At 47.6% G+C, this 25658-nt stretch overlaps 2 protein-coding genes across 4 annotated transcripts; both read right to left on the reverse strand.

The window, feature by feature from the left end:
• Nucleotides 1-88: 88 nt before the first annotated feature.
• LOC120703881 lies at nt 89-14567 on the reverse strand. Of its 3 annotated transcripts, none has more exons than XM_039988082.1 (16): nt 14119-14567; nt 12899-13497; nt 12287-12473; nt 11448-12181; nt 11269-11340; nt 5022-5093; nt 4909-4943; nt 4736-4823; nt 4519-4647; nt 3872-4063; nt 3718-3797; nt 1944-2016; nt 1774-1875; nt 1402-1513; nt 678-762; nt 89-597 (listed from the first exon to the last, which is right to left on the reverse strand). In XM_039988082.1, the coding sequence occupies exons 1-16, from the start codon at nt 14438-14440 to the stop codon at nt 417-419; spliced, it is 3063 nt and encodes a 1020-aa protein (XP_039844016.1). In that variant the 5' UTR covers nt 14441-14567; the 3' UTR covers nt 89-416. The 3 variants fall into 3 exon arrangements, with proteins under 3 accessions (XP_039844016.1, XP_039844017.1, XP_039844015.1); XM_039988083.1 differs by having other exon boundaries at nt 11448-11644; nt 11777-12473; XM_039988081.1 differs by having other exon boundaries at nt 11448-12473.
• Nucleotides 14568-15345: 778 nt separating this feature from the next.
• Nucleotides 15346-22311, reverse strand: LOC120703882 (110 kDa U5 small nuclear ribonucleoprotein component CLO-like). Its single transcript, XM_039988084.1, has 10 exons — nt 20391-22311; nt 18992-19060; nt 17717-18910; nt 17512-17610; nt 17233-17391; nt 16887-16972; nt 16596-16794; nt 16344-16454; nt 16040-16246; nt 15346-15924 (listed from the first exon to the last, which is right to left on the reverse strand). Exons 1-10 carry the CDS (start codon nt 21156-21158, stop codon nt 15829-15831), a joined length of 2988 nt encoding a protein of 995 aa, XP_039844018.1. The 5' UTR covers nt 21159-22311; the 3' UTR covers nt 15346-15828.
• Between the last annotated feature and the right edge of the window lie 3347 nt (nt 22312-25658).

A 25658-nucleotide genomic window follows, 5' to 3' on the forward strand; every position in this document is an offset into this window, starting at 1 on the left:
TTACCAAAAAGATACAAAAACTACCATGTTACAAATGTTATCGACTCCTTTGAGCAGCTTCAATGAAAAAAGGTAATACAATTACTCGTGCATTTTCAACCGGTTGACTAGTAATTTGCATTTCGGTTAACCAAAAGTAGATACGCAAATGACACCATGTTTATAACAAAAGTAGATGGACTACCAGCTCCCTCAGTGCTGCTTCAATACAATGGCAGCTACAGGGATTTGCAGTAACCAAAACACTTGGTTAAAGATGTCATTCCACTAGCAACAACAAACCCACTCGACATTCTGATATATGGATCCGAACATCTACCAACAGCTGCACACCTACATACAGAAAACTGATAATGCCTACTGCCTACACATCTGGATGATGTCTACTTTCCTACATGCTGTACTCCAGTTATCACTCAGACTGGCAACGAATTGATCAGCCGAGATACCATCCGGCACAACCGTAGTATCACCGTGCAACCAGGTTCCAGGTTCCTTATAGAAGCCATGGTCTCATCTACGCTTGGCTGTGCTAGTGTTGTCTGTGTTTCGCAAACCTTGATCGGCAGTTCAGATGGGTCGGAAGGATAGACCGAGCTGTTCCAAATCAAACAAGGTTTAGCAGTAAGTATACAGTATAGCAATGTAGAAAGAAGGTTTAGTCATACTAGACGAACCGGTTCAAGTCTGTCATGTCGATGATGAAAGCAAACTTCTTGCTGCTCATGAAGCTCATGAAGCAGAAGCGGAGGCCAAGTTCACCTATAACATACAAAACAGCGCAAACATTAGTAGCTATTTAGTTCCTGGTTAGGATAGATAGTGTACTGGAGCTAGTCAGAACTTGATCTGCAATTGGTGCCATATTTATGCTTCTTAGATAGATACTCCATTCCACATTGGTGGTTGTTTTGGCAATCTAGATACAGAGTTTTTGCTATTTATCTAGAAATAGCGTGTATCTAGGTGCATAGGAAAAGCTATGTATTTAGAAAAGATAAAACGACCTACAATTTGGAATGGAGTATTACATTGGAGAATTTAATATAAAGTCAGTTCAAAACATGTTACATATCGCTATAACCTGAAACCATTGTTTCAATCAAATGATGTTTTTTCTCTGTTTCTTTCAGAATGCACTTTCGTCTATAAAAAAATGGAGAAATATCCATTTCTGCATTGAGACAACAGTTTTACTGGACAGCTACTGCACATCATCCACCTCCTCTCAATTAACGTAAGAAACAACTGCTTATGCATTTCAACCCATTGTCGCCCGTACGGGTGTGAACCTAACATTCTATGAGTGATATACAATGTTAAATAAACATTTCAATATCACTGCTTCCTGACAAAATCACACCAGTACTTGATAAAAGGTAGACAAGATAGATAGCACACCTGTCTGGGACTCCAAGACAAAAGCAGCAGAACTAAGATTTAGTAACTCCATTTTAGCTAACTTGATTTCTTCTAAAACGTCAACAAGATTACCCAGAAGCAAACTTGTTTCCTGCAAAAAATAAATGATGCATGTTAGTAAACAGGACTCTTCTCTATGTATATGAACACATGACAGCCATTTCAAAACTTTTGGTATAACTATGCTTAAACAGATAAAATTGGTTACTGATGTGGGATAAAGGGATGATGTCCACAGATGTTCATACAAGGAAGGCATAGCTAATGGAATTTGATGACAATAAGCATCCCTTAAAGTGAACAGCTAGAATTAAGGCACAATGAAAATTCAAAATTCAAAGATAAGCTTACCATCGTGGTCTTCTGCAAGGATTGTAAATCACAAACTCTCTGGTTCTCCTCAGTTTTGAAAACAAAATTGAATGCCACAGATGCATCCAAATTTGGGAATGTCTGACCAAGAGTCAAGTGTCATGAAATTGATTGCATACAGAAGAATGAAAATAGTTTGATCATCTCACCTGTCCTATTTTGGTTCCATTCAGTGAATTATTCACAAATATGCTAGACTTATCACTGATGTTTAAGATGATCCTGTCAAAGGAATGGTAGGAAACAAAATAAGTCACTTCAAATGACAAAGCAAAGTGTATTTATTACCTTGCTACAATGATTTACAGAAGCAAAGACAATTGCAGTATGCTTTATCAGCTAGGAACCTACCATAGTATGACTCAGAACAGGGATTTATTTGGCTGGTAGAAAGTTTTTGCTCATAATAATTTTTGTTTGCATTATTATTGCATAGAATATTATTTCAAAAACAGTGAACATAAACAGCTGCAACTTGTCAAGTCCAAGCAAGTTCACCCGAATCAAAGGAAATCACCTAGATTTCTGTTGGAAAAGGTCATCCATTTTACTACCAAGAAAAATCCACTTTGCCGGCTTGACCTTCTATACACAATTTCAGCACAATCCCCCCCAAATTATTTCAATTTTGGGACAATCTACCCATAATAGTCCTTTTCCTTTTCTCCATGTATAAGTTGAATTTTAAGTTCAATTTATGTGGGACGATAGATGACATGATATTTTGTTAGAAAAATATTTCAAGAATTTTTCAGGCAATTTTGTATCTCCAGGGAAATTTAGTACAAAATGCTCCAAACCTATGAATGTAACCATGAAAAATCCGTGATCTATTTATTTTTTAAAAAAGGTATGATGTCCCGATCATTCCACAAATTTTGAACCTAAAACACATTGATACACAACAACAACAACAACAACAACAACAACAACAACAACATAGCATTTTTTCCCAAGCAAGTTGGGGTAGGCTAGAGATGAAACCCGAAAGAAATAAGTTCAAGGTTCAGGCACATTGATAGCTAGTCTCCAAATGCTCCTATCCAAAGCTATCTCTTTAGAGATATTCCAATCCTTAAGGTCTCTCTTAACCGACTCATCCCACGTCAGTTTAGGTCTACCTCTACCCCTCTTTACATTATCGACCCGCTCAAGAACACCATTACGCAACGGCGCCTCAGGAGGCCTTCGTTGGACATGTCCAAACCATCTCAACCGATGCTGGGTAAGTTTCTCCTCAATTGGTGCCACTCCGACCCTATCCCGAATAACTTCGTTCCGGATTCTATCCCTCCTTGTGTGCCCGCAAAACCACCGCAACATCCGCATCTCTGCTACACTCAGTTGCTGGACATGTCGCCTTTTTGTAGGCCAACATTCAGCACCGTATAGCATCGCCGGACGAATTGTTGTCCTATAGAATTTGACTTTTAGCTTTTGTGGCACCCTCTTGTCACAAAGGATGCCAGAAGTTTGCCGCCATTTCAACCAGCCAGCTGAAATTTTATGCCTAACATCTGCATCAATGTCGCCATCCTTTTGTAGCACCGATCCTAAATACCGAAAAGTATCCTTCTGGACCACCACTTGTCCATCTAGACTAACGTCTCCCCCCTCATGCCTAGTCGCGCTGAAATCGCACATCATATACTCGGTCTTGGTCCTACTAAGTCTGAAATCGCACATCATGTACCCTTCTGAAAACACATTGATTGGGCCAAGTGAAACATTTTTCTGGAGTAAATTGAGCCGACATTTTGTTCATGGTGTCAGGCAGACAAAATAGATTCTTTGGGATAGTAAATGGGCTTTCTTTTCTATTAGAAACTTGCACCTGAGTTGGAGACAGTTAAAACCAGCAATTTGTTTAAACCAAGAACCAATGATGCAGCAATTCAATTCCAAAGTTTGCAGAATGATTACCTTTGGAACAGCAAATTTTGATAGTTGAGGATGAGCTCACGCTTGTTGTCCCTTTTAACTAAGTCATTCAGTTCGCAGAGCTGAATAAACAAAAATAAAATTGTGAAGGGGGGGGGGGGGGGCTGCAGGTACAATGTAGGAGTATAACCAGTACCCCTAGTTGCTGGTGGATGAAGTGACACCGATTTCTCATCTTCAACTGCTCCTCAGCATGCCTCATAACACTATCACAACTAATGTCGCCTTCAATATTGCGAAAACAATCAAGGGAACTCCTTAAGTCCTCCACCTTCTGTTGAATATTGTTGAGTTCAAGCTTCTTTTCAGTCAGAATAGCAAGCTCTTCCTGGGTAAGCAGAAGAAGTATAAATGAACAAATAGAACTTTGTATGAAAGTGGACAAGTTTCCGCATAAATTTCACAGCCATGCAGATCTCCACTTTAGTTTACCAAATGCAAGTTTAGGTGAAAGTAGAAGCAACAGGGTATTGCCCAAGTTTTGAAGGATAAAAGAATAATGAGAGCAATGGAAAAGGATGATTGCAACAACATAAGTAATAGAAGCTATGGAAGTAGTTCACAACAAGCATGACTACTCAAAATCCAGAATTGATAGATCAACACCATGGCACTGAAGAGGCATTTACATGATTGGGGTGCAGATCAATAGCTTAGTTGTCTGCTCTCTTATAGATGGATATAGATGCTGGTTTGCAAGCTGAAACTAACTAGGAAATTTGGATTGTGTTATGCATCGCTGTAAAAAAAAAAGAGACAGAATGCCTTGCATCAAATCATTACCTGTCTATCACTGGCATTGATTGAAGTTACTGCAGGAAGACAAGCATCCTTCATTTGTTGAGCACCCAAAATCTTAGATTTCAGAAAGCAGCACTCTTGAATTCCATTTTGATATAGCTGAGCCTCATTCTGTACCATAATGGAAATAAAGGACTAAGATAGCATCTGACTGCAACTTACAGGTCATAAAAGTTTAACAAGATAAAGAAATTCCTACTTGCAGTTTAGCTAGCTTCATATTATTTATTTGAAGCTTTGCCTTCTCATAAAAAAGCTTCTCATGGAGAGATCTTGCCTCCTCTATTCTGGGAACACACATAGAGTTATAAATTAGATTTCATCTCAAACAAGCCAGCAATGTATGAAATATATATGGCAATCGATAAGTACCTCTTTTGCTTTTCACCACAACAATCTTTGCTCCTCTGGATACAAAGAACAAACATATTACCTAGATAAGTGGAGTTGTTGCCAAAATTAGAAGATAAAAGATGAGAGCATACCACAGCAGTAGAAAGCCTTTTATATTTTCTAGCCACATGAATCTCATCCAGCTTATCGCTTAGCATATCAAGCTTCATTCAAAAGAAAAACAGAAAATAACATTAAGTACGACATTTGTCATAAACATTTTAACAGAACACCTGGAGAGCTAATTAGCTTGTCCTAAATGTCCTATGTTTAAACGGAGGGAGTATATGTGATATGCTATACGAGAAAATTCATTAATTTTTCTGGATAGAGAAATTCGCCAAACGAGTCTAGAGAACTGAAGATTTTGAACATCAGTTGGAACCTGTATTAATAGTTACAGGCTCAAACCTGACGAGCCCTCACGAGCACAATTGTGATTGCCAGTATGTTTAGGGTCAGAAATATGCAGTTTCTGTATAGTCATATAGATGTGCTTGGTGTTGGAGTATTATTGAGCCCATGTGTATAGAGGCCCACCTAGAGGCCCTTGTATATGTTCTATATATACCCACCCATCTAGGGTTGGAGGAATACAAGCAATCATTTCCTCCTACATGGTATCAGCTAGCTCTTCCTTCCTCTAGCCGCCGCCGCCGCCATGGCTGGCTGGCCACCGGCGCCCCCTTCCCTCCTCTGCTCCTGCGCCGTGCGCGTGGAGCAACCCTGCAGCCGCCTTTGCTGCTGCTGCGGGCAGCCTCCATGGCGCCCCTGCCGCCGCCGCCGCCACCTCCATGGCCGGCCGGCAGCCGACGCCGCCTCCCCCCTCCTCCTTCCCTCCCCTCTCCTCTGCTGCTGGCCCGTTACCCTCTGCTGCAGCCTCCTCTGGCGTGTGGTCGCCGGCTGCCGCCTCCTCTCGCGCGCCCAGATCTGCTGCGCCGGGCACGTGGTCGCCGGCCGCCGCCTCCTCTTCCTCTGCTAGCGCCGCTATGCCTGTGCCGCACACGTGGAGGTCCGCCGCACCGCCCGCCGCGCCGGCCCTGGTCGTCCTCAACCCCTCCCTTGCTGGATCCGCCACGGGAGCAGTAGGTGCTGCTGCCCTGGCTGCGCCTTTCCCCTGCGCGTCGCGCCAAGGGACGCCCGCCAGGGAGGAGCCACTACAGCCGCCGACCTCTGCGCCGCAGACGCCACTGCAGCCACCACCAGGGCTGCAGCTGCCCGCGGCCAGCGCCTGGCACGCGCCCTCCTCTGCCTCCCCTGCTCGAGCTGCGGGGCCCGGATCCGCCGCCGCTGCCCTGGCTGCGCCTTTCTCCTGCGCGCCGCGCCAAGGGGCGCCCGCCAGGGAGGCGCCACTGCAGCCGCAGACGCCACTGCAGCCACCACCAGGGCTGCAGCAGCCCGCGGCTGTCGCCTGGCGCGCGCCAAAGCTCTGCTGGCGCCTGAGCTGCGCCACGGACCCCGCGGCCTGCGTGGTCTTTGCTGCCCCGGCGGCCGGCGCGGCTGGGGGCTGCCGCCGCCCCTGCCGCGGCCTGGCGTGCCATGCGACGCGAGCTGCACTGCGGTTTGCTACACGAGTCCAAAGTTTACGGATGCTGTGGCTGCCCCGCCCGCGACCTCCCCTCCTCTGGGAACCGACGTCCCTCGCAGGCTGCGCGGGCCGCTGCCTCCCTAGCCGTCGTGTACACCGCGCAGGCCGTCGCGCCTAGGGACCCCGCGCGGGTTGCTGCCTCCCTCGCCGCCGCGCGCGCCGCGCAGGCCGCCGCCCCGGGCGCGTGGCTGCCCCAGGGCGACGCCGCCGCCGCCGCTCTCCAGTTCGCGCCGTTCTGGACCCCGCCAGTTCCTCCCAGCCAGCAGCCGACCTGGCCTGGGGGGTGGGACCAGGCCGCACTGGCGCAGTCCTTCAGTGCCACGGGGCAGACGCCGCCGGTCAGCACCGAGTGGATCGCCGACTCGGGTGCCTCCTTCCACACCACCCCACATGCTGATATCATCTCTTCTGTCCGACCCCCACACCCCTCTTGTCCTTTTTCTATCATGGTTGGTGACGGGTCTTACCTTCCTGTCACCGTCGTGGGTTCTGCTCCTCGCTCTTTTTGTTTTCCCAATGTCCTTGTTGCTCCTCAGATGGTTCATAACCTTCTTTCCATTCGTCAGTTTACATCTGACAATTCTTGTTCCATCGAGTTTGATTCTTCTGGCCTCACTGTAAAGGATTCGGCCTCCCGGCGTCCGCTACTCCGGTGTGACAGCATGGGGCCCCTTTACACCCTTCGCCTTCCTTCTTCCGCTACACCACTCTCGTCTTCTTCGCCCTGGCCGTCTTGGTCTGCCCCTTTTGCCACGACGCCGTCTTCCACCACCTGGCACCGCCGTCTTGGTCACCCTGGCCGCGACGTTCTGGCTCAGCTCAGTTATAGTACCGATGTTTCTGGTACTAGGTCTCCTGCTGAGCCTCTCTGTCATGCGTGCCAGCTCGGTCGTCATGTTCGGCTCCCCTTTTCCTCTTCTTCTTCGCATGCGACGCATGCATTTGACCTTGTTCACTGTGACCTGTGGACCTCTCCTGCACTTAGCCTTTCTGGTTATAAGTACTATCTGGTGGTTGTCGACAACTTCTCGCACTACTCTTGGACGTTTCCTTTGCGCGCCAAGTCTGAGACCTTCCCCACCCTCCTCCACTTCTTTGCCTGGGTGTCCACTCAGTTCGGCCTCACCGTTAAGGCCGTCCAGTGTGACAACGGGTGGGAGTTTGACAACTCCATCTCCCGTTCCTTCTTCCTGTCTCGGGGTGTTCAGCTGCGTATGTCTTGTTCGTATACCTCTCCTCAGAACGGCAAGGCTGAGCGGATGATTCGCACGACGAACGACGTCGTGCGCACCCTTCTGATCCAGGCTTCTCTGCCCCCGCGCTTCTGGGCTGAGAGCCTCCACACCGCCACCTACCTGCTCAACCGCCTCCCGTCCACTGCTTCTCCTGCTCCCACTCCACACCACGCTCTCTTCGGTACCCCTCCTCGCTACGACCACCTTCGGGTCTTCGAGTGTGCGTGTTACCCAAACACCTCCGCCACCGCATCTCACAAACTGGCTCCCCGCTCGACTCGTTATGTGTTTCTCGGGTACTCCCCTAACCACAAGGGGTACCGATGCTTTGACCTCACCTCTCGCCGTGTACTGATCTCCCGACATGTCGTCTTTGACGAGTCGGATTTCCCCTATTCCGCCTCCTCTACACCTTCTCCTGACCCCGAGCTGGGGTCTCTGTTTCCGACTGACCCGGTGGTTCAGACACCGTTACCTGTCTGTCCTTTTCCTGCAGGTTTTCCCGGAACGCCGGCACCGTTTCCGGTGATCCCTGCTGCGCCGAGCGCGGCCCCGGTGCCCGCGGTCGTGCCACGCGCGGTTCCCGGACCTCCGGTCGTGCCGCGCGCGGACCCGGTGTCTCCCGCTGCGCCACGCGCGGCCCCGGTGCCTTCCCCTGCACCTGAGCGATATGCTCAGCCGGTGCAGGTGTACCGGCGTCGCTCGGCGCCGAACCCAGCGCCGCCTCTTGCTCCGGAGGCTACTGCGACGCCGACACCGGCGCCGTCGCCGCCGCCGGCTCCCGCTCGAGCTGAGCCGGAGGTGTACCACCCGCCAGTCATCCATCGGGATCCTCGGCATATCCATCCCATGGTGACTCGGCGGATGGCGTCTCAGGCTGCGACTCTCTCCGCCACCGAGGGAGTGCCGCGGGTCTCTCCGGTACCCTCCTCTGTCCGCGACGCTTTGGCGGATCCTCACTGGCGTCGCGCGATGGAAGAGGAGTATGCGGCTCTTCTTGCCAACCAGACGTGGACGTGACTGGCAAGTGGATCTGGACGCGTAAGCGTCGGGCTGATGGCACACTAGAGCGCTACAAGGCTCGCTGGGTTCTCCGGGGGTTCACTCAACGGTCTGGTGTGGACTATGATGAGACCTTCAGCCGGTCGTGAAGCCCGCTACGGTGCGCACGGTCCTCTCGCTTACCCTCTCGCGCACTTGGCCTGTGCACCAGCTGGACGTGAAAAATGCGTTTCTTCATGGCACCTTGTCGGAGACTGTTTACTGCTCTCAGCCAGCAGGATTTGTGGACTCGAGTCGTCCGGATATGGTCTGCCGACTCAACAAGTCTCTCTATGGATTGAAGCAGGCTCCATGGGCTTGGTACTCTCGGTTCGCCACGTTCTTGCTGATACTGGGGTTCACTGAGGCCAAGTCTGACACGTCTCTCTTCGTCTACCGCCGTGGGGATGCGACAGCATATCTGCTGCTATATGTCGATGACATTGTGCTCACAGCTTCCAGTCATCAGTTGCTTCAGAGTGTCATCTCCTCTCTGCAGCAGGAGTTCGCTATGAAGGATCTCTGTCAGCTCCACCACTTCTTGGGCGTCACTGTTGAGCCTTGCCCGTCTGATCTTCTCCTTCACCAGCGGCAGTACGCCCTCGATATTCTGGAGCGGGCTGGGATGACTGATTGCAAGCCCTGCTCCACTCCTGTCGACACTCAAGCGAAGCTGTCTGCTGATATGGGTGATCCGGTGGCTGATCCTACTGCCTACCGGAGTCTGGCCGGCACTTTGCAGTACCTCACCTTCACCAGGCCGGACCTCACCTACGTTGTTCAGCAGGTTTGTCTACATATGCATGATCCCCGGGAGTCACACCTTGCTGCGCTGAAGCATCTCCTCCGGTACGTCCGTGGCACTGTGGACCTCGGCCTGGTACTTCACCGCGCGTCCTCTGCTGAGCTGGTGGTCTACACCGACGCTGACTGGGCTGGCTGCACGGACACTCGTCGCTCCACCTCCGGCTACGCCATCTTCCTGGGCGGCAACCTGGTCTCCTGGTCGTCCAAGCGGCAGCCGGTTGTCTCCCGCTCCAGTGCTGAGGCGGAGTACCGGGCTGTCGCTAACGGCGTGGCGGAAGCGTCCTGGCTACGACAGCTCTTGGCGGAGCTCCACAGCCCGCTCGCCAAGAATACGCTCGTCTACTGCGACAATGTCAGCGCCGTGTATCTCTCCACCAACCCCGTCCAGCATCAGCGGACGAAGCACGTGGAGATCGACCTACACTTCGTGCGCGACAGAGTCGCAATCGGCGATGTTCGGGTACTCCATGTCCCTACTACCTCCCAGTTTGCTGACATCTTCATCAAGGGGCTACCCTCCTCGATCTTCTCGGAGTTTCGATCCAGCCTCAACGTAGCTGGTGGCTAGTTGTGGCTACGGGGGGTATTTGCCCTTTGTACTCTCTTCTTGTCCAGTCTTGAACACCGCTGCGTCGGTTGTTCAGACTGCGGGGGGTGTTAGCTTTCTTGTTGTCCAGTCTTGAACACCGCTGCACCGGTAGTTCAGACTGCGGGGGGGGGGGGGGTGTTGGAGTATTATTGAGCCCATGTGTATAGAGGCCCACCTAGAGGCCCTTATATAGGTTCTATATATACCTACCCATCTAGGGTTGGAGGAATACAAGCAATCATTTCCTCCTACACTTGGAAATATATTGAATGATTTTCCAAGGGATAGAATAATGGCATTAAAGACCAAATCATGAACAACCATTTTAAACCATCATGCATCATTTAAAAGATGATGCCAGAGCATGTATTACCCAAATAATTCCCAGACATCAAGTAGATTGACATCATTTATTATTTACAAGCGTTTTATATCCTCAAGAGACAAGAAAACAATAAAAATAGGCTAGAAAACATTGGTGACATTGACATCATGAATCCTCCAAGACACTAAGAACGGAACATATAAATTATTCTTTATGTAGCTACACTTATGTAGTCTAGATAATCAGAAACTATGTTTTAGGAGAACATTTCTCAAGCTACATAACCTCTATTCATGTTATGTTTATTGCAAACCACAATTTTAAGCTAACCGTGTTTACACAGCAATTGACATCTTGCTACTAGACATATCACGCGGTTAGTTGGAACTAGACCTGTATTACATGTGGGCCCAGGATATCAGTTGAAGTCCAAACTCCAAAGTAATGCTGTTAGTTACAGAGCACAAGTCACAGTAATATGGACGCACTTGTGTGGTTTTGGATATGGCTTAAGCACAAAACTGTTTTTATGATAATTCAGGGCACAGTTGTAGTTCACTTAAATTTAATTTTTATTAGGTTTATCTACCAAAGAAAACAGGTATACAATTCAGTCGACACTATAGGATACTAGCTAGAGGCAATCTGTTTATTGCAAAACCTTCAATAGTGAAAATAGTCCACTCCATGTAAAAGATCTTTTTCCTAACAAAAAAAATCATATTACTTTACTACAGTAGCAGGGGAGCAATACCTGTTGTAAATTAAGCTTACTTATTGATGCTGACAAAACTTGCTCTGTTGCATTAGAGATGGTACACAGTATCTGTACAAAAGAGAAAAATCCTGATTTTTTTAAAGAAGCTAACCACTTCAACAATCAAAAACTTTGTGTAGTACTTAAAGTTTAGATATATAAACTTGCAGTTTTACCTTGTCCCAATCAACATTCACTGATTGCCCATTATCAAAAGCGCCATTCTGTTTTTCTTCAATCATAAGAGAAGACTGAGATACACAAGAAAGCACTTTTCTTGATTTTCTAGGGCTTCTTGCTGCCTTAGCTATTTCCTCAGGACGTTCTTGCACAGCATGACCATTTTCTGTAGCAGTTTTCTTTCTTCCAACATCTAAGTCCAGGAGGGGATTGCATTCATGACTAGGTTGGCTATCCAAAGTAAGGGCATGACGTGAAGCATCCATAACCCTAGTGGCTTCATTTAGCCCTTCTCTTGAAGGAGTGCCTAGGATAAAAGACTCACCAGTTTTCTTCAGTTGGTGTCGTGGAACAGAATTAGAAGAAACAGATAAGGTGGAATCATGATCTTCAGTATTTCTGAGCATGTCATTTGCTTGATGACCAAGTTCATTATTTTCAACCAATGGTAACCGGCGAGCTGCAGGCGATTCTTGAAGCCTGGTCTTCAGCGCATTCTTCAGAGCAGATATTCTCTTGCCATGTTCAACAAACTCACTACCCAAAGAACAAGCCTCCTCACTTGCCATTTTACTGGATAGAGGAGTACCAGTGAAGAGTTTCTGCCTTTTCAAGCGTAGGGAGGATATAGAGCCTTGTAGAACTTGCACCTGCTGACCTACAGTTCTCGGAGTATGTAGAATGGTTTCTGTATCGATCACTTCATTTTGCTGGTGCGGCTGCTCAGCATCTGTCAGCAAAATGGCAGGAGCAGCATTTGTCAGTTGGGAAGCATGTGTAGTGTTATTTGTTCCAGGTGATTGATCCAACAGATGGGGTTCCATGTCAACATTACCCATAGAGGAAACACTTGTAGTGCAATTTGATCCAGATGGTTGATCTTTCACCACAGATTGATGTAAGAGATGGGATTGCAAGTCAACATTGTTCACAGAGGATTTATGTGCTGGAGAAAGCTTTGCAGGAGCTTCTACAGTATTATTGACACCAGGGTCAACAACCATGCGGTCATGGTTGCAGTTCTGCAAAATAGTTGAATTACAATACACAGATAAGAACCGAAGTGATAGATGCCCAATAAATAAAATAACCAAATAATAGATGCCCAATAAATAAAATAACCAAATAATAGATGCCCAATAAATAAAATAACCAAATAATAGTAACATGAGAAACAAGAATAAGGAAAACCCAGTCAGAGACATAATCTGGCAAATGCAACTGAGTGAGACAACTCAGCTTGACTACAATTATGAAGGATGTTAGTCCTTCCTATTCCAAATACATGTTTCCCTAGCATCTATCCAACATGCCCAGTCAAAAAATTTCTGGAACATCAATATATCAGGAAGTGTTTAGGTGCTCCAGTTACTTACAAGTTCTAATGTATAGCTAAAAAAGCATGAAGCAAGTTCAATATACCAAATCAAAGGATCAAGTACCTAACCTGTGAATTCTCATGATCATCAATTATCATTTCATTATCTACTTGAATTGGATATGTTCTGGTTGAAACCTCATCACTCATGGAAATGTGCTCTGCAATAGTATTAACAGAGCCCAGCTCATCATAAGATATACAATTGCCAATGCATAAGTTTCCTTCCCTATTTTCTTCCTCAGATGAAGGCAAGGTTAAAACACAATCAGGAGTTACATCAGCTATTCCAGCTTTAGGAGACTCTGTTTGCTGGCCCCCCTTTACCTTCTGGATCATACTGTTCAGTGTGGGTGTTAGCTTACCGTAATTGTAACTTCTGGGGCTACCAGTCAACAAACTCATGTCATACCGATCACTACGCAATGTTCTTCCAGGATCAGATGCAGTAAGTTCTTTCAGGGGTCCCTTAGATTCCACATTAGGTGTCATTAGACTGGCAGCTGAGTTGGCTGTACAGTCATCTGGTGGATCAATGTTGCGAAAATGCATAGAGAACGTCGTGGAATCCATAGTTATATCATGGTTGTCATCCTCTGAAATTCCAGAATCCGATGGTCTTCCTGTTTGAATAAAGCTTGTTGATACAGGTCCAAAGAAATTATCATCTGTCACAAGAATGGCCATAGTGAGAAGAGAACCTTTTCCACGAAGAATATGACATTATTGTTAGCATATAACTAAAAGAATGGTAGGTTCACACACTCACACTAGATTCATGGACACATGAAAGCAAGACCCTCCCCCCATGCCATATAGTTTTGTTTAAGTTGTAAAACTTCTAAAACCAACAAAACCAAATAGAGATAGTTAAAGCACTGGCATCTCCAAATCTATTAACAAAGATTGGTTTTAGTGATCTTACTGAACAAGCACTAAAAGAATGTCTGCTGACTTAAACACGTTCATTTTAGATCCCTATTTGCATCTAAACTCGCAATTTAGCACTTTGCGCAGCAAATTTGCCAAATATACCAAACAAATAACAGGGCATGCCACGTCTCACATCGAACGTTTGGATCCAAAACTGAAAGAGTAAGGGGCTCCAAGAAGCGAAGCTTAAATAATTGAATTGACGAATGCAACAATCTGAGCATCTGAAGTTTGAACACAAAGGAACTAATTCCCGATCAAATATGGAAGCCAGCAATGTGTCGAACGTGGAAATAACAAAATCAAACGTGCGGTTAACAGAACTTCTCATTACGAACGAAGGAGGGGGGTTTCACCATCAGCTGAGGCGATGGATCCGGCGGCGCTGCTGGGGGACGATGACTCGATGTCCGGCAGGAAGATGACCGGGGGCGGGTGGAACTCCTCGGTGTCGTCCCCATTCTCCCGCTCCGCCGAGGACCTTGCGGGGGACGGGGACGCCGAGCCGGCCTCGCGCTCCTCGGGGGGCGTCTCGAAGTCCTCGTCGCGGTCGAACACATGCACCGCGGTGGTGTCCGCGAAGCTCACGCGGCGGGAGCGCCTCCGCGTCAGCTTCTCGTCCTCCGTCCCCGGCGATGAGATGATGCCGCCGCGGCCACCGCTGCAGCCGAAGTCCATGGTTACGGGGGCTTGGGAGTTGGGATTGAGAACGAGGGCTAGGGTTTAGCGTTCGAAATTTTGGGGATGACGGCGAGCGAGAGCGACGGGCGACGGGCGTTTTTGGAGGGAAAATTTTTCGGTGTTTTATCGCATCTCTGCTGACTCCCATCGGGCGCTGCTCTCGGTCACGCGCCTGACCCAAGTGGATGGTTACAGCAGCTTAGGGCCTGTTTGGTTCGTTGCTTAGCGGAGCCAGGCTCGCACGGAGTCAGCCAGGCCAGCTTTGCCCAGACCGTGTGCATGCGACAACACCTTGTTTGGTTACCTGAGTCATTTCAACCAGGCCAGTAGCAGCTGTTGTTTGGTTCATCGCGTCCATGTATCTCTATCTCACGAACCGTGCAAGGATTCAGGCTCACTTGCACCAAGTGAGCCAGGCCCGGTAGATACGGCCGATTTCTGCGTTTCTGCAGAGCCTGGCTACGAGGGGAATCTTGCACGCGCAGAGCTAGGTCCGACAGACACGCAAACCAAACAAACATCTGCTCTTGCACGCGTAGAGCTTGGCTGAGTGCTGATGTAGGCAACCAAACAGGCCCTTACTCCTTTCAGAATTTCGTGATTTGGGTCAAAAATCGATCTAATAAACAGGCTCATTACCCCTTTCAGAATTTCTTGGTTTGAGTTTAAAATGGGTCTAATGAACAGGCTCATTCGTGTTTTGCTGGAACAAAATTTTTGTTACTGGAATAAAATTTTTATTGCGAAACATTTTTTCAATTATTTTAGCAACAAAAAAGAATGTTCCGACACCTTGCACATACTGACAAATGACCATGTACTACATACCATGGATGAAATATCTTTTCACAAGGATACATCATACTACATGATTTACATACTCGCAGACAGGAAACAGAGACTATAAAATGGCACCTTTTCAAAACCATGCATTTATACTTGAGTAACGATTTCAAGAAACGCAGCAGGAAAATGACAAGAGATCAAGCCAGTCAAAATCTCAGGCTCTACATGTCTACATACCCGAAGATGTCATTGCCGCTCAGAGTTAAGACAGTAAACAAAAAAATCTCTTAACCCTCAACGGGTCGCGCTAGTTCGTTGGATGATGTAGATGCAACAGAAACCGTACATACACAATTGGTCATGGTACCCAATCCTACAATGGTCACTCCCTAGTCCCTACATGATATCAAACAACAATCCAGGCACAACACACGCAGTCAAATGACAGCATATGGAGGTGCGATTGGAACTTCCGATGAGCCGGGCGATTCTAGCTTCCCATCTGCAGTAAAAATGCCAAGGACTCATTTGCGTCTTCTCAGGTGTGACCATCTTGGATCCAGTTTGGTCAACCAAGCACATCTCATGTCGCTTTTGAACTACATCTGAATATGGAGATCAGCAGCCTGTTGAGCAAGCTCATGCATCATGGCCTCGTCGAAGAATTTACTGATGCTCACATCCTCACTCATGCCCTGAAAATATAATAGTGCATACAGTTAAGGCCATTACTAGTAACACTATTGAGGATCTTAATGATAAAAGCTGAGTTGTAAATTTGCTTAAGATCAAGACAGCTATATCTCTTACCTTCCTTCGCCTGGTCTTTACCATGAACTCACGGGCAAGGTGCTGTATTGGTGCTGGTTCCAGAGGGCGGAGGACAATACTCTTGTCTAAAGGATCACCAGGAACAATAGCCCAGTGATCGAATACTGACACACAAAATGCTTGCCCCTGTGTATGGTATCTGAGATCTGTCTCAAATCCAAAAGACTCTATAACAGGTAAAAATGCCTGTAAAACAAAACAAAGAAACAATATCATCAATAAGAGTTACACATGTTCTCCAGAAGGTAAATGAAGATTGGATAGAGATCATTGTGTCCCTTACCTTGACAATGTATATAGGAGTGCCTGGCTTGGGTACATCAGCTGTTACATGACCACGTCGGCGAGATAGCACCGTATAAATAGCAGAGACACAGTCAATTGGTGTTTGGATCTGCCAAAGTGCATACATAAGATCATCAGACTAGGCAGAAAACTAAAATATGTTTCAAGCAGCAAAAGAAGAACTAAGTAGGGTCAAAATTTGTGCATGAGTACATATGCGCATTATTTACAGATAATCAATGTTACTGACCTCAACATAATACACAGGTTCCATAAGGCGAGGATTAGCCATAAGGAATGCAGAATAAACAACACGACGTGCTGTGGGAATTATCTGACCTCCACCACGGTGCAATGGTTCTGGAGCTATGTTTGCATGTAAGATCTTGAATTTCACATTTCTAATTGGCTCATCACACAAAGGACCTTCTCTAGCACCCCACTGAAACCTATGTATAGGTTAATAAATAAACTTGTTAAAAAAGATAGTGGAATAGGATTTGAATCGGACCTCGAGTTATAGAAAAGTGCAGACCCCTACCCTTGAACAATTGAATCATTGATTGCATTGAGCAAGTTCTTGTCCACTTCAACTGAAAGTGTGTCATCCAGAAGAATGTTAGGACCCTGCATGTCAAGTAAGATGCATTAAGTACATGGAAATGAGCTACTGCAAATATAGTGTTAATCAAACGAAAAGGCTTTGGTGGGTGCTTCATGGAATGGGAACAAATCAATGTCAATTGCAAAATGAGCACTAAGATTGCTTGTGGATCAGCAGTTCAATAGGGCGATGGGGTCATGAAACTCCATAAACAGGTGGAGAACAATTGAGAAACCAAGGTTCCAAGATAATACCAGATCAATAACGTTTTATGGCAACTTACCTGCTTGTCAGGTCCAAAAGCCCATATTGACCTTGCTGCAAGTACATCCCACTGGTAGCGCTGGCGAAAGAAGTCAGTGATTTCTTTCTGTCTGAAATCAAGGTTAACAAGGCCATTCTCAATATCTTCTGCCAAGCCCTTCTCTAGTGGTTCAGCAACCTGCATTTCATGTCACAAATATAAAAGGTTCAATAACATCCCTTGTGCTTACATTGACAAATAAGGATCCACACAGGAATGTTAAAGCAAATACAAAGAATGCATTGAGGAAAAGCTTACCATAGTAATTTTGTTCCTCTTGTTAGGTGTTTCAGCAAAACATTTCATCGAAGAAGTATCAACAACTGTTTCACAAAATGTAACAACAGGATCTGCTACCTGCATGCCAGCAAGTCAACAAATCAAATCAATTTGTTCTGCCCAAAATAAATATTTAGTTTACCAAAAAAAAAAGGGAAAGTGTAGTAAAGTGCATCATGCATACCTTCACCTCAACCTCTGAATAAAGCTCTCTGAGGTCCTTCATTATAGAATCCAGATATAGCTCACCAGTCCCCAGTATAGTGTGCTCTCCAGACTCTTCTACCTTAGTAATAGCAAGAGGATAGCTCTTGCTGATTTTACGAAGACCTTCCACCATCTTAGGAAGCTCACTTGGGTTAAGAGGCTCAGCTGCTATTTTTACAACAGGCAAGGTATTGAACCGTAGAGGTCTAAATATGTACACATCTTCATCAATGTTCATAGGACATATTGTGGCAGTTTTCATGATTGATGCATCTACACCTTCAATAAGAACCCAAGAACCAGCAGGTGCTTTACTAATCGCAACACGGTACCGTGCTTGATAAACCCACAATTTGGTCACCTCTTTAACAGTCATATCCTCTTCATCATCTGGAGAATAACCTTCTCCAAGGACCCTCACAGTCTGTCCTGTCTGTATCGTGCCACTATAAACTCGCCCGAAGGCATCAAAGACGCTGCAGTCAGACTTGGGATATAATTTTGTTACATTAACCATAAGAGGTCCATTGGGATCACATTTATTCATAGCATCCACAATAGAGGAATCTTGCGGGCCAGTGTATATGTGGTCTATCTTCCTTGCAGCAGCATCCTTCACAGAGGGTATATGCTTCACTAACATATCCGTAAAACCAGTAGCAGTGCCAAAAATTGAGCGGCAAGCTAACCTCAGCAAAGGCCTAACATTCAGCTTATAAGCTGCATTGCTCAGCGTGACGCCCAACTCAGCAAGCTTTGATTCAACATTCCCCTTCTGCTCACCAACAACCAGACTATAGATTTTGTACAGAGGCTCAAGGATAAACTCAACAAATGATCTATTAGCTCCTTCCTTTGGCGGCTTCTTTTTGAAGGTTCTCGAATCAGGGTGAAAATACAAGTCTCCCCATAGGCGCGATGCAAATTTCTCATGATCAAATTGAATCCCATGAATCTTTAAATAAAGATGGGCAAAAGATTGTAAGGTAAAAGACCAGCCAGCAGCACCACTTGCAAAACATACATTTCCAGCAGCAGGATCCACCAGCTGAGTGCCACCTACTGTAGTAGAATATGATGAGATAAGATCATTAATTGCCTCCAGAGTATGCCGCAACTTGAAATATGCATCATTTGGAGGCAGCTTTAGCTCTGTTATCAATCGGTCAACCTGTAATAGAGCACAGTAAGCATAAACTTCAATTCAACTTGCTAGTGGAACATAGTAGAAAACTGAGCAGCAAAAACGTACCTTGTTAATCACAACAACAATGGGAAGCCTTTCTTGGATTGCATGACGAATTGCCCTCTCAGTATTAACCTAATCACCAATGGAGGTAAATAAATAACATGATACTTTATATTTCCATATAAGCAGCACAGAAAAATGACAGTACAGAAAAATTTATTTCCAATGTTCTTACATCTTTTAATTTCTAAAGAAACCCCTTCTAGTCACATCTCATGTTCTCAGCATAAACATAAGCAGCACAAGCTACTTACTTTACCAAAGTCACAAAACTGCATTTTTCTGTACAACAAAATCATCGATTCATGTTATCTGGGTACTTCAAATTGAGGGAACATTGATTCACATTTAGCTACCCTACTTCTGCCCGTAGTGAATGAAATCTTTTAAAGATTCATTTGCAACAGGTTAACACCTCTGTAGGTTAACACAATGCTTCATAGGTTGATCATTACAAATAAGAATATGGCCTTTTAGTATAAGCCAAGAGACTAAGCATGTGATATTCATACATGCTCAGTTCATCAGAATCCTCAGATACACTGACATCCTACTCCCAAACTAAATCATCATAAAATCCCAATTTCCCCTCTTCATGAACTGATCCCATATCAGTAGAGTGTGTGTACACAGTACACACCTCAGGTGAAGCTGTTTGTGAGACACATAGAGCGTTACTACATTGTTCCCAAGCACACAATAATGTGTAGTTTGACAAATCTGGCAAGCAAGGTATTAACATTACCAATCTGATTCAAAACTGTAAACACAGACACTTAATGTTCATACATGCTCAATGCGTCAGAATCCTCAGATGCACTGACAATCTTACCCTCAAACTAGACCCAACTTAGCATACAAATCCCAATTTCAACTCTGCCTGAATTGAGTCCACATCAGTAGAGCATGTGTATACCTCACAGGTGAAGTTGTTTGTGAGCCTCAGGAAGCATTACGACACTGTTTGCAAGCCCACAATGAGGTGTATTTAGACAAATCTGGCAAGCAAGGTATTAATATTACCAATGTGACTGAAAACCTACACAGACACTAATTAGTCTATATACCAGCAGCCAAGTCACATTTCATCACATTCAGCAGGGTCGCCTGTTGCTCATTTAGAATGCATGGGTGACACATTTGGAGTAGTTTCTGTGACACTACACGATACAATTTACTCCCTTCCAATGGAAATGGAGGGTGGAGCACTCTAATTTGGACGGAAAAACAGTTGGATGGTGAATGTATTCTTTAGTGAATTTTTGTTTAAGTGAATTAGGTTGACCAAACTGTATTCCCCATGATCCAAGATTTTCTCTAAAATGTGTGATGAATAACAATTTAAGCATCATACATTGCGATAGCAAAAACACTGCTGTAAAGCAAAGGATGTGTACATTACCATTACTCCCTCAGCAGCATCAACAACAAGCACAGCCCCATCCGCAAGCCGCAGTGCCGCAGTCATCTCATCAGAGAAGTTCACATGCCCTGGCGTGTCCATGATATTGCACAGGTATGACTTGCCATTTCCCCCCTCGAGCACGAGCGACATTGGCACAGCCTTGATGGAGACCTGCCGCTCCTGCTCGTCCACCCTAGTGTCTGTGAACCTCACGTGGCGCTCCCCCTCGGAGTCGAACGTGTCCACCTCGTGCGTCTGCTCAACGAGCATGTCCACGAACACCGTCTTCCCGTGCTGGAGGTGGCCGACGAGGGCGACGTTGCGCACCAGCGCGGGGTTCCCCGCGAGCCCCAGGAGGAAGTCGGTGGACGCGTAGGTGGACGTGGCGGCGGCGCGGGTCCCGACCTCGAACTTCACGACGCGGGGCGGCGCGACGATGGGCTGCTCCAGCGGCTGCTCGTCCTCGTCCATGACGAGCGCCTCCACGCCCGGCCCGTACACCTCCTCGGCGGTGGGGTAGTACTTCTTGTCCTCGGCGAGCACCACGGCCTGCTGCGACGGGTCGCCGTCCTCGTCGTCGTCGACGTCCATGAGCGCGGCCGGGCGGGAGGGGGATCCCGACGGGGAGCGCGCGGCGGGGGACGGCGAGCGCGACGCGGCGGGGGACGGGGAGGCGCCGCCGGCATCCGAGTCATCGTCGGCGTCCGAGTCGGCGAGCTCCGGGCCGATGTAGTTGCCGAACTCGTCGTAGAGGCTGTCGTCCATCGCGGCGGAGGCGAGGAGCGGCTAGGGTTTTGCTCGGCGGCGGAGCGGGCGCGAGAGGTTTGGGATTTGGGAGAGGAGGGAAGAGGCGAAGAGCGGAGAGGCGCGGCACGGCGAGTGGAGAACGATAGAACGGGCTGTGCAAAAGTGAAATTGCGAGTTATCGCGATATTCCGAGGCGCTGTGGAGTTTCGATTCGTATCTCTTTTTTAACCGACGTACTGAGAGCCCAGCCCATCGTTTGGATCTTCTCATCTTTCTCCTATGGGCTCAGTGCCTTCTTGCCAAGAACGGAAAGAACGGAAAAGCCGGCCTCAGCGTTATAGAAACCATCTCCAGTAATTTCTATTTTTTCTCCCTAAATCTTATTATTTACCAACTTCCCAAATAAATATGAGGAGGAAAAAAGTTCATCTCTAAAAGTTCCATGGCTGGCGGATGGGAGTTTCTTGCAATTGCTGGCGATTTAGGGCACGAGAGGACATGAAATTTGGCGAGAAAGAAAGAGGACGACGAGAGGAATCCATTTTACTTCTTATTTTGCCCCGATGATACACCTGTGGCGTCCGGAATCGGTGCGGGAAGAAGGGGTGGCGACCTGATTTGTGTCGAAGCAGGAGCCCAAGTTCTATCTCATCGGCTTCTCCATAGGCGGCAGGTATGGGTGGGCATTCGGATAATCCAAAAAAATTAGGTCGGATTATTCGGGTTTCTAAAAATTCGGGTTTTCAAAACTCAAACCCGAAACTATCCGGAAAAATATGCAGGTTTCGGGTAATCCAAACCACCCGATAGCAATTTGCGGCAACTCAAATTCAGAGCCTTCCAAAGGTCTATGCACCTGAGGCCTGAGCCAGAACGCCAGTGGAGGCAAAGAGGAGGAGGACGCAGGTGCCGGCGCACCGGGGAGAAGTGGTGGGAGCAGAGGACACCTACCGGGCGGCACGATGCGAGGTTGGAGAAGACGCCGGCCAAAGCGACCTTGATGCCAAATACGGCTGGAGAGGAGGCACGTCGGCGATTGGGACGACGCAAGCAAGATGGATGCCGGGAGCGGGAGGGCAAGAGGCGTGGACGGTGGCGCCGACGTCTGGTCACAGATCGTTGGATAGGATTAGCTTCTTTGCATCTGGAGGCCTCTAGGGTGCAGGGTCGTGCAAGAGATTGGCCCTGTTTGGTTCCCTTATAGGAACCCAATTTTAGAAAGGAATCTTGCACGCATGGAGTACTAAATGAAGTATATTTGCAAAACCTCTTCGCGGATGGGTGTAACTTTTCGCGACGAATCTAATGACGGTAATTAATCAATAATTGGCTAAAGTGATGCTACAGTAACCATCCTCTAATCATATGGTCAAAGGCCTTAAGATTCGTCAGGGTTCCTAGCGTAGGGGTTCAGGAGTTAGTTTTGGAAACTGTCTTTATTTAATACCTCTAATTAGTGATCAAAGTTGTGAATAGTTTCACTTCTAGAAAAACTAAATGCGGCCATTGGGTTGGGGGAGGTGTGGATAAGATTTGAGGGGCTTTGTTTTGTGTGGCAGTGTGGAGATTGGATTGGGCCAAGAGTGCAAAATGCTATGATGGACTGCTGTACAGATGAGCCTTCCAGTGAATTTTGGGTTAATCGGGCTATTCGAGTACCGTGGTCTAAAACCTGAATTCCATGTATTAATTACGGGTTTTAGAATTTCCTACTCGAGAATGTATTTTGGGTATCAGGTATCAGGTTTCGGGCTATACAGGTTCGGACTCGGGTTTTTCGAGTTCGGACTTCGAGTCTCGGGTTTCCTACACACCCCTAGCGGCGAGATCATATGGAGTTGCCTCAAGTACATCCCCGCACAGGTGGGTGCTAGTACCACTAGCCTAATTCAATCAATCGAGATGAGACGAAACAACAGATCACGATGACTGCATGGGGAAAGAAAGAGGCGCGACGAAATAAATGTTGCAGGAGTCCGAATGGGAGTGACAGAGGTGTGTGTATATTTATGCACAAGGTAGGCCGATTGGGAGCGACGGAGGCGTGCGTATATTTACGCACAAGGATCGATCATGCCGCCGGTGGCAGCTATAATCCTCTAGTCGCCATTGTCCCACCTGTCTTCGCTGTTCGTCATCATCCCCCATCCGTGCTCACCGTCGCCCGCGATGGAGATGATGGCAGACCCCATCAATTGCCAGACTTTTAAGACACTTTAATAGACTAATAACAGACTCTTGACACTTTAAGACACTGATACAAGCATATTCTAGTAATATGACATGATACAAAGACTTGAATATAAAAGTGGTGCTTTAGCATGGGCACCAGCCTTCTTCTATCATTTCTCCCCCTAAGTCTTGTGTACGACACCCCCACTGCGGGAATGGCAGCCCCCATTGCTTCGTTAGCATGCAGGTGTCGCAGAACTGCTCGACATGGTCGATGTGCGGCATCCCCCACACCATCTCTTTAGCACCAAGTTGCCTCAAGGCCTCAAAGTTAAGGTGCCCAAAGCGCTCGTGCCAGCGCCACCCATCATCATTGCGTTGAGTTGCAAGGCAAAGGGGCTACACCACCTCGGCATGGAGGATGTAGAGGTGATTGCTCCTCCTACTCACCTTGGCGAGAAGATGGCAGCGAGTGTCCCGGATGGGAACAGCCCGTGCTCGATCTCCACGCGCAACCCGTTGTCATCAAGCTATCCCAAGATGATTATTGAGTTCTGTAACGCTAGGATGTAGTAGACACCGATGAGCATCCGATGCTCCCCAGTCCTCGCGACGAAGATGATGGATCTGGGACCTTCGATCTCCACGGAGGAGGCGTCCCCAAACCTGACGAAGCCTCACATGGTGGAGTCTAGGTCAGAGAAGTACTCGTGCTGCCTAGTCATGTGGAGGGTGGCACCGGTGTCAAGGTACCATCCATCAATCTTCTCATCGCCCGCGCCCTTCCCGAGGAAGACGTGAGCTCACGACTCGTCAAAGTGGAGGAACGCGGTGCTGGCCGGCACAGGAGGGAAGCGTATCTCGACACTTCCGTGCATCAGGAACAAGGCCAGATCATTGAAGGCGCGAGCCTCGGCGACGTGGGCCTGATCGTCATGCTTAGGCCATGTGCAGTCCTTGGCTCAATGGCCAACCCTGCCACAGCTGCGGCATGTGTCCTCCCTATTCGCCTTGTGCTCGCGGTCGCCACTTCCGCGGTCGCCCCCACGCGGACGTGGAGCCTTGCCCTTGTCCTTCTTGCGGGGCCGGCGTGCACGGCCGCTCGATGAGCTCGAAGCCTCCCTCTTCTTCCGCTCACCCTGACGAGCATGCCATTGCTCCTCGGTGAGAAGAAGCTTACCACCCGTTGTGGTCGGCTCGATAGGAGACAGCTTGCAATCATCGAAGGCTATGAGATGGCCCATCACCTCCTCGATCGTGAGCACAGAGAGGTACAATATCATCTCCACCACCAGAGCAATGTAAGTGTACTTGTCGAGGACGATGCAGAGAAGCTTCTCGACCGCCCGTTCCTCGTTGATGTTGTCATTGACGAACATCTCCAAGTTTTGCATCAAGCTGGCGAAGCGGAGTGAGAAATCATCAATGTCCTCACCCCGGCCAGAAGCCAAGCGATCCCGCTACTGCTGAAGCTTCTAGAGTGTGGACTGCCATGGACGGTCGTTGTCGACTCGCATCAGGGCAATGGCCGCCCAAGGAAGCTTAACAGTGGGCTTCCTCGTGAGGACTGACGCCATCTCCGGTGGGACGGATGCAAGAAGTGCCACGAGGGCATGCCGATCCTCATGGTCGTCGATGTCATCGTACTCGACTGTATCTGTCGGATTGCTTATCTGGCAAGTCCACCAGGGGTATGCCCGGCGGTAGATTTGTAGGTGAAGAGAGGATTCCGTAGGTGAAGAGAGGATTCCGGAGCCAAGAACTAGATGGTTGCAAGTTGATGCTAGGGTTTAGACAGGTTCGGGCCACTCGGGAGCGTAATACCCTACGTCCTGTGTTTTATGTATTAAGTTTGACGATGAGATGATTGATGCTAGATTAGATGCGTTCTATGGGTCCCCTCACGGCACCTTTATAGGCCAGGTGACGTGCGTTACAAGTAAGGAAAGGCATCTACTTGGGTTGTTACATGGAATCAGGTCGGTTTAGATCCCTAGATATCTGGAATACATATCCGTGCCTGGATCCTGATCCTCGGAGGAACCTTTCGACGTCCAGCCGAGTTCCTGTCCGCCGGGTAGTCGTGCAGAGTGGTCCTGGCCGAGTAGGTACCCAGTCAGGAGATAACTACTCGACTGGGAGGTACCTGGATGTACCTCCGTCAAGCCCCCGAGTGCTGAAGATCTTGAGCTTGAATCTTGATGTTTGACTTGTGCGAAGTTCTTGGGGACTCATAATGATGTCTGACTCCCTTCAGTCTTCAACGGGATGCACCCCTAGTTGCACCCGTTGGGTGCAGCCCTCGAGCCTCGGAAGGTTTCGAAGAAGCTTTTCGAGGGTCAATAC

This window comes from Panicum virgatum, chromosome 4K (genome assembly GCF_016808335.1).
Source record: "Panicum virgatum strain AP13 chromosome 4K, P.virgatum_v5, whole genome shotgun sequence".
Lineage (NCBI taxonomy): Eukaryota > Viridiplantae > Streptophyta > Magnoliopsida > Poales > Poaceae > Panicum > Panicum virgatum.